The sequence below is a fragment of the Somniosus microcephalus genome, unplaced genomic scaffold, assembly GCF_052327205.1.
Source record: "Somniosus microcephalus isolate GS21.2 unplaced genomic scaffold, FLI_Smic_1.0 unresolved_chr1, whole genome shotgun sequence".
Taxonomy (NCBI): Eukaryota; Metazoa; Chordata; class Chondrichthyes; order Squaliformes; family Somniosidae; genus Somniosus; species Somniosus microcephalus.
The window spans coordinates 6,972,700-6,981,517 of NW_028225179.1; the positions used below are offsets into that span (position 1 = coordinate 6,972,700).

Sequence of the window (8,818 nt, forward strand, 5' to 3'; positions counted from 1 at the left end):
TTAAAGGGACGCCCACCCCCTCCACATTTAAAGGGACTCCCTCCCCCCTCTCGTGTTTTCTTCTGATTAAAGGGACAGTGACAATTCCCCCGGCCACTGCACTTTAGCAAGGATGTGAAAGACCTTGAGAGCCAGCCAGTGACTCAGTTGGGAGCGCCCTCATCTCTGAGTCAGAAAGTTGTGGGTTCAAAGTCCCCACTCCAGGGACTTGAGCGCATAAACCTAGGCTGACGCTGCGGGGCAGTGCCGAAGGAGCGCCGCACTGTCGGAGGGGCGGTGCTTAGGGGGCGCCGCACTGTCGGAGAGGCAGTACTGAGGGAGCGCCGCACTGTGGGAAGGGCAGTACTGAGGGAGCGCCGCACTGTCGGAGGGGCGGTGCTTAGGGGGCGTGGCCCTGTCGGAGTGGCAGTACTGAGGGAGTGCCGCACTGTCGGAGGGGCACTACTGAGGGAGCGCCGCACTGTCGGAGGGGCGGTGCTTAGGGGGCGCGGCCCTGTCGGAGTGGCAGTACTGAGGGAGCGCCGCACTGTCGGAGGGGCAGTACTGAGGGAGCGCCGCACTGTCGGAGGGGCAGTACTGAGGGAGCGCCGCACTGTCGGAGGAGCAGTACTGAGGGAGCTCCACACTGTCGAAGGGGCAGTACTGAGGGAGCGCTGTGCTGTCGGAGGCGCAGTACTGAGGGAGCGCCGCACTTTCGGAGGGGCAGTACTGAGGGAGCGCCGCACTGTCGAAGGGGCAGTACTGAGGGAGCACTGTCAGAGGGCCGTCTTTCGGATGAGACGTTCAGGTGGACATAAAAGATCCCACTATTTCGAGGAAGGGGAGGAGAGTTATATCCGGTGTCCTGGCCATTATTTATTATGCAAATTGGCTGAAGTGTTTCCAAAATTACAACAGCGACTGCACTTCAAAAAGTACTTCATTGGCTGTAAAACCGTTGCTCGTGAAAGGCGCTGTATAAAGGCCAGTCTTTCTTTATTTTCTCTCCTGTATTTACATTAATTACTTATATAAACCTGTTTTACGGTCTCTTGCAAGGGGAGGAATTGCAGACGGGCAGCTTAACGTAAACTTCACACGAAGATCTGACAGAGTCACTCGATTCATCAGGACCTGAATATCATCGACATATGGAAGCAGAAAGCAGCAATCGGAGTGCGGGCAAACTGCACACGTGTCTTGTGTGTGGACGTGGATTCAACCGAAGGTGCAGCCTGGGGAGGCACAAGTGTAACCAAAGCGAGGAGAATCCGTGCAAATGTCGGGAATGCGGGATAGGATTCAGTTGCCTCTCCGAGCTGGAGACTCATCAACGCAGTCACTCCATGAAATGGCCGTTCACCTGCTCCGTGTGTGGGAAGGGATTCAGCCATTCTTACTCTCTGCGGGTGCACCAGCGAGTTCACACTGACGAGAGACCCTGTAAGTGCCCTGACTGTGAGAAGAGCTTTAAAAGCACCGAGGATGTAGCAAGGCATCAATGCATTCACACCGGGGAGAGGCCGTTCACCTGCTCTCACTGTGGAAAGAGGTTTGCTAGTTCATCGAAGCTGATGATACACCAGCGATATCACACCGGGGAGAGGCCGTTCACCTGCTCCGTGTGTGGGAAGGGATTCACTCAACAATCCGCCCTGCTGAGGCACCGGCGTGTTCACACCGGGGAGAGGCCGTTCACCTGCTCCGTGTGCGGGAAGGGATTTGTCCAGTCCAACACTCTGCTGGTACATGAACGTGGGCACACTGACGAGAGGCCGTTCTCCTGCTCCGAGTGCGGGAAAGGATTCACACGTTCCGACTCTCTGCTGATACACCAGCTGGTTCACACTGATGAGAGGCCGTTCTCCTGCTCCGAGTGCGGGAAAGGATTCACTCGTCTCACCTTTCTGCGGCTGCACCAGCGAGTTCACACTGATGTGAGGCCGTTCTCCTGCTCCGAGTGTGGGAAAGGATTCACTCTCTCCTCCACCCTGCTGATACACCAGCGAGTTCACACTGACGAGAGGCCGTTCTCCTGCTCCGAGTGCGGGAAAGGATTCACTCGTCCCTCCTTTCTGCGGGAACACCAGCGGGTTCACACTGACGAGAGGCCATTTAAATGTTCCGACTGCGACAAGAGTTTCAAATGCTCCAATGACCTGAAGAAGCATCGACGCATCCACACTGGGGAGAGGCCGTTCAGCTGCTCTCACTGCGAGAAGAGGTTTAAGCACTCATCCGGTCTTTGGAAACACCAGTTCACCCACACCGGGAAGTGGCCGTTCCCCTGCTCAGTGTGTGAAAAGGGATTCACCAGTTCATCTGACCTGCTGAGACACCAGTGCACTCACACTGGGGAGAGGCCGTTCCCCTGCTCAGTCTGTGAAAAGGGATTCACCAGTTTATCTCACCTGCTGAGACACCAGCGAGTTCACAGCTGAGCGCACTTGTCCCATTCTGCTGTTAATCACATGAAGGACTGATCTGTGTTAATAATGGCAATTACGGGGGTGGGGGGGCGGTTTGATGATGCTGATAACCCCGGTAACTAGGCTGGAGTTTAAGAGGGGTCAGCCTCAGCTCAGTGGGTGACACTCTCACCTCTAGAGTCAGAAGGTCGTGGGTTTGAGTCCCACTCTGGAGACTTGAGCACATAATCTAGGCTGACACGCCAGGGCAGTACTGAGGGAGAGCTGCTCTGTCAGAGGTGCCATCTTTCGGATGTGACGTTAAACCGCTGCCCCGTCTGCCCTCTCAGGTGGGTGTAAAAGATCCCGTGGCCGTCATTTTGAAAAACGGAAGGGAGAAAGGATCTCGACTCGGAAGATCAGGAAGTAGAATAAGGAGCTAAGGAATAACAAGGGGCAGAAAACACTGGTAGGAGGAGTATATAGGCCCCCTAACCATAGCTAAACCGTTAGACAGAATATTAATCAAGAAATAGCAGGAGCTTGCAACAAAAATAATGCAATAATCTTGGGGGACTTTAATCTTCATATAGAATGGACAAATCAAATTGGCAAAGGTAGTCTGGAGGATGAGTTCATGGGATGCATTTGGGACAGTTTCCTAAAACAATATGTCATGGAACCAACCAGGGAACAGGCTATTTTAGATCATGTGTTGTGTAATGAGACAGGGTTAATTAGCAATCTCATAGTAAAGGATCCTCTGGGGCAGAGTGATCATAATATGATAGAATTTTACGTTAATTTTGAGAGGCACTTGCCTCAGTCCAAAACTAGAGTCTTAAACTTAAATAAAGCCTATTACAGAGGTATGAGGGGTGAGTTGGCCAAGGTAGATTGGAAAAATAGATTAAAAGGTATAGCAGTAGATAAGCAGCGGCTAGCATTTAAAGAAATATTTCATAATTGTCAACAAAAATACATTCCATTGCGAAACAAAAACTCCATGGGAAGAGTGATCCAACCGTGGCTAACTAAAGAAGTTAAGGATAGCATTAGATTGAAAGAAGAAGCTTATAATGTTGCAAAGAATAATAGTAAGCCTGAGGATTGGGAGTTTCAGAAACCAGTAATGGTTGACCAAAGAATTGATAAAAAAGGGAAAAAGTAGAATGAGAGAAAACTAGTAAGAAATATAAAAGCAGATTGTAAGAGTTTCTACAAGTATGTAAAAAGGAAAAGAGTAGCAAAAGTAAACGTTGGTCCCGTAGAGGCTGAGACAGGAGAAATTATGGGGAATAAGGAAATAGCAGAAACGTTAAAAAAATGTCTTCACAGCAGGAGACACAAAAAGCATACCAAAAATGGTGGGGAACCAAGGGTGTAATGAGGGTGAGGAACTTAACGTCATTAATATAAGTAGAGAAAAGGGAAACATAGAAGATAGGAGCAGGAGTAGGCCATTCGGCCCCTCGAGCCTGCTCCGCCATTCAATAAGATCATGGCTGATCATCCAAATTCAGTACCCTGTCCCTGCCTTCTCCCCATATCCCTTGATGCCTTTAGCCTTAAGAAATATATCCAACTCCTTCTTGAATATAATTAATGAATTGGCCTCAACTGCCTTCTGCGGTAGAGAATTCCACAGGTTCACCACTCTCTGGGTGAAGAAATTCCTCCTCATCTCTGTCCTAAATGGCTTACCCCTTATCCTTAGACTGTGACCCCTGGTTCTGGACTCCGCGGCCATCGGGAACATCCTTCCAGCATCTAGTCTGTCTAGTCCTGTTAGAATTTTATAAATTTCGATGAGATCCCCTCTCATTCTTCTAAACTCCAGCGAGTACAAGCCCAATCGACCCAATCTCTCCTCATACATCATTCCTGCCATCCCAGGTAACAGCCTGGTGAATCTTCGCTGCACTGCTTCCATGACAAGAACGTCCTTCCTCAGATAAGGCGACCAAAACTGCACACAATACTCAAGATGTGGTCTCACCAAGGCCCTGTACAACTGCAGCAAGACATCCTTGTTCCTGTACTCAAATCCTCTCGCTACGAAGGCAATATACCATTTGCCTTCTTAACCGCCTGCTGCACCTGCATGCTTACCTTCAGCGACTGGTGCACAAGGACACCCAGTTCTCGTTGCACTTCCCCTTCTCCCAATCTATTGCCATTCAGATAATCTGCCTTCCTGTTTTTGACACCAAAGTGGATAAGCTCGCATTTATCCACGTTATATTGCATCTGCCATGCTTCTGCCCAATCACCCAACCTGTCCAAATCATACTGGAGTTTCTCGGCATCCTCCTCACAGCACACACACCCACCCAGCTTTGTGTCGTCTGCAAACTTGGAGATATTATATCTAGTTCCCTCATCCAGATCATTAATATATATTGTGAATAGCTGGGGTCCAAGGACCAATCCCTGCGGTACCCCACTTGTCACTGCCTGCCACTCAGAAAAAGAGCCGTTATTCCAACTTTTTGCTTTCTGTCTGCCAACCAGTTCTCTATCCAAGTCAATACCTTGCCCCCAATCCCATGTGCCTTAATTTTACACGCTAATCTCTTATGCGGGACCTTAACGAAAGCCTTTTGAAAATCCAATTACACCACATCCACTGGTTCTCCCTTATCTATTTAACCAGTTACATCCTCAAAAAATTCCAGTAGATTAGTCGAGCACGATTTACCTTTTGTAAATCCATGTTGACTTTGTCCGATCCGGTCACTTTTTCCCAAGTGCTCTGCTATTACATCCTTTATAATGGACTCTAGCATTTTCCCCACTACCGATGTCAGGCTTACCGGTCTGTAATTCCCCGTTTTCTCTCTACCACCCTTTTTGAACAATGGGGTAACATTAGCTACCCGCCAATCCATGGGTACTGTTCCAGAGTCTATCGAATTTTGGATGATGACCAGCAATGCATCTACTATTTCTAGGGCCACTTCCTTAAGTACCTTAGGATGTAGATTATCAGGCCCTGGGGATTTATCGGCCCTCAATCCCATCAATTTCCCTAACACCATTTCCCTACAAATACTGATTTCTATCAGTTCCTCCCTTTCATTAGACCCTATGTTCCCCGACATCTTTGGGAGGTTATTTGTGTCCTCCTTTTTGAAGACAGAACCAAAGTATGCATTTAATTGGTCTGCCATTTCTTTGTTCCCCATTATAAATTCCCCTGATTCTAACTGCAAGGGACCTACGTTTGACTTCACCAATCTTTTTCTCTTCACATATCTATAAAAGCTTTTACAGTCAGTTTTTATGTTCCCTGCAAGCTTACTCTCATACTCTATTTTCCCCCTCTTAATTAATCCCTTTGTCTTCCTTTGTTGGATCCTAAACTGCTCCCAATCCTCAGGTTTACTGCTTTTTCTGGCCAATTTATATGTCCTCTCCTTGGATCTTATGCTATCCCTAATTTCCCTTGTTAGCCACGGTTGAGTCACCTTTTTTTATTTTTATGCCAAACTGGGATGAACAAATTCTGTAGTTCATCCATGCGATCTTTGAATGTTTGCCATTGCCCATCCACCGTCAACCCTTTGAGTGACATTCCCCAATCAATCCTACCCAACTCGCGCCTCATACCATCGTAGTCTCCTTTATTTAAATTCAGGACCCTAGTCTCTGAGTGAACTATTTCACTCTCCATCTTAATGAAGAATTCTATCATATTATGATCGCTCCGACCCAAGGGGCCTCGCACAACAAGATTGCTAATTAGTCCCATTAGGTACTGGGAAAACTAATGGGACTAAAAGCCGACAAATCCCCATGACCTGACGGCCTACATCCTCGGTTTGTAAAAGAGGTGGCTGAAGAGATAGTGGATGCATTGGTTTTGATCTTCCAAAATTCCCTAGATTCTAGAATGGTCCCAGCGGATTGGAAGGTCGCAAATGTAACACCGCTATTCAAGAAAGGAGGGAGAGAGAAATCAGGGAACTGCAGGCCAGTTAGCTTGACATCAGTGTCAGAGAGGGTGTACCTGTAGGATTTAGTAAACATCATTAAGATTCGATAACCATTCTAATATAACTATAATATGTGAAATTGTATGTTAAGAGCCTAAAAGCCTGTATAAAATGGAGAATGGCTGAGAGCAAAGCAGGATGGGATTATGCCAACCTGACTAAAAACCTGTTTAAAATTACTGAAGTAATGGAATGTTGTGCTAAGTTTATGGAGACGAGGAATTCAGCAATATTATGCTTAAAGAGATAAAAACTAGAGAGATAGATAAGAGTTGGAGACATCCTTCATTGGTCCAGCTATTGGATGGACCGACTGTTTTGTCAACATTCTTGGAAGTGTTCTGTGAAAAGTGAAGATCTGAGATAAGGTAACTTTGTAAGGCAGAGAGAAAAAGTCAGAAGGATCAAACAAGGTCATAAGATGGGTAACGAGGGAAGCAAGACTTTTTACCAGGTGTTAGAGGGTTAATTATTGCCACGTAGGGAAAACGAGAGGGAAAAGGGGCATGAAGGTAGAGGATTTGAACATCGAAAGCAGCGCATCGTGTAACCAGAGATTGATAGGAGCTTCGGTCAACAGAACACAGCAAGATCCCAAGGAAGCACGCATGGGTCAACAGAACACAGCAAGATACATCAGGAGACTTGCGCTGCGCTCACTCGGAAGGAACGCCGGAGTTTGAATTAACAGACTGTGACTATCTTCTTGTTAAGTACTACTTCTTTGTACCGGATGTTTAATGTTTAATAAATCTGTTTTACTGATACACAGTATACCTGTACCCAGAGTGGTTTGTGTAGTCACGGACTGTTTTACTGATACACAATATACCTGGACCCAGAGTGGTTTGTGCAGTAACGGACTGTTTTACTGGTACACAATATACCTGGACCCAGAGTGGTTTGTGTAGTAACGGACTGTTTTACTGATACACAATATACCTGTACCCAGGGTGGTTTGTGTAGTCACGGACTGTTTTACTGATACACAATATACCTGTACCCAGAGTGGTTTGTGTAGTCACGGACTGTTTTACTGATACACAATATACCTGTACCCAGGGTGGTTTGTGTAGTAACGGACTGTTTTACTGATACACAATATACCTGTACCCAGAGTGGTTTGTGTAGTCACGGACTGTTTTACTGATACACAATATACCTGTACCCAGGGTGGTTTGTGTAGTCACGGACTGTTTTACTGGTACACAGTATACCTGTACCCAGAGTGGTTTGTGTAGTCACGGACTGTTTTACTGATACACAATATACCTGTACCCAGGGTGGTTTGTGTAGTCACGGACTGTTTTACTGATACACAATATACCTGTACCCAGAGCGGTTTGTGTAGTCACGGACTGTTTTACTGATACACAATATACCTGTACCCAGAGTGGTTTGTGTAGTCACGGACTGTTTTACTGATACACAATATACCTGGACCCAGAGTGGTTTGTGTAGTCACGGACTGTTTTACTGATACACAATATACCTGGACCCAGAGTGGTTTGTGTAGTCACGGACTGTTTTACTGATACACAATATACCTGGACCCAGAGTGGTTTGTGTAGTCACGGACTCTTTTACTGATACACAATATACCTGGACCCAGAGTGGTTTGTGTAGTCACGGACTCTTTTACTGATACACAATATACCTGGACCCAGAGTGGTTTGTGTAGTCACGGACACATTATTATTAGAGCTTTTGAAAGCTATATCAGTCATCGGGAAAATGCTGGAATCCATTGTTAAGGAAGTGGTATCAAGTCACTTAGAAAATCATAACATGATTAGGCAGAGTCAACATGGTTTTATGAAAAGGGAAATCGTGTTTGACAAATTTATTTGAGTTTTTTGAGGATATAACTAGCAGGGTAGATAGAGGGGAAGCAGTGGACTAGGGACAGGGTCACTGGCAAGGTTTAGGAAGCTAAGCAGAGCCAGGCCTAGTTAGTACTTGGAAGGGGTGACCATCAGGGAAGACCAGGTGCAGAAGGTCACGGAAGAAGCCCCGAGGAGGGGAGGTTGGTGAGAAGGTCACGGAAGGAGCCCCGGGAGGGACGGCTGGTGAGCAGGCCTGGGCGTTGGGCTGAAGATTGTCGGACAGGAGGAATGGTGGAAATGGAATGGCGGCGCGCACAGACGCAGCGGCTTTGCTTCTCCCAGGACGGTGCTATTTACATTTAATGTTAATGTTATTTGTACTGGACTCATGGGAGCTTGCAAGATCACATTTCGTTGTTCATGTACTTGTGCATTGTACAATGACAATAAAGTTGAATTATTATTATATTTGGATTTCCAAAAGGCATTCGATAAGGTGCCACATAAAAGGTTATTACACAAGATTAGGGCTCATGGGGTTGGGGGTAATATAGTAGCATGGATAGAGGATTGGTTAACGGACTGAAAACAGAGAGCAGGGATAAAC

The 8,818-nt window shown here is 46.8% G+C and overlaps 1 protein-coding gene across 1 annotated transcript; it reads left to right on the forward strand.

Annotated features, from left to right (window-relative positions):
- Positions 1-1,116: 1,116 nt before the first annotated feature.
- LOC147093367 (uncharacterized) lies at positions 1,117-7,166 on the forward strand. Its single transcript, XM_085974287.1, has one exon. It carries the CDS (start codon positions 1,131-1,133, stop codon positions 2,418-2,420), a length of 1,290 nt encoding a protein of 429 aa, XP_085830413.1. The 5' UTR covers positions 1,117-1,130; the 3' UTR covers positions 2,421-7,166.
- Positions 7,167-8,818: the final 1,652 nt, after the last annotated feature.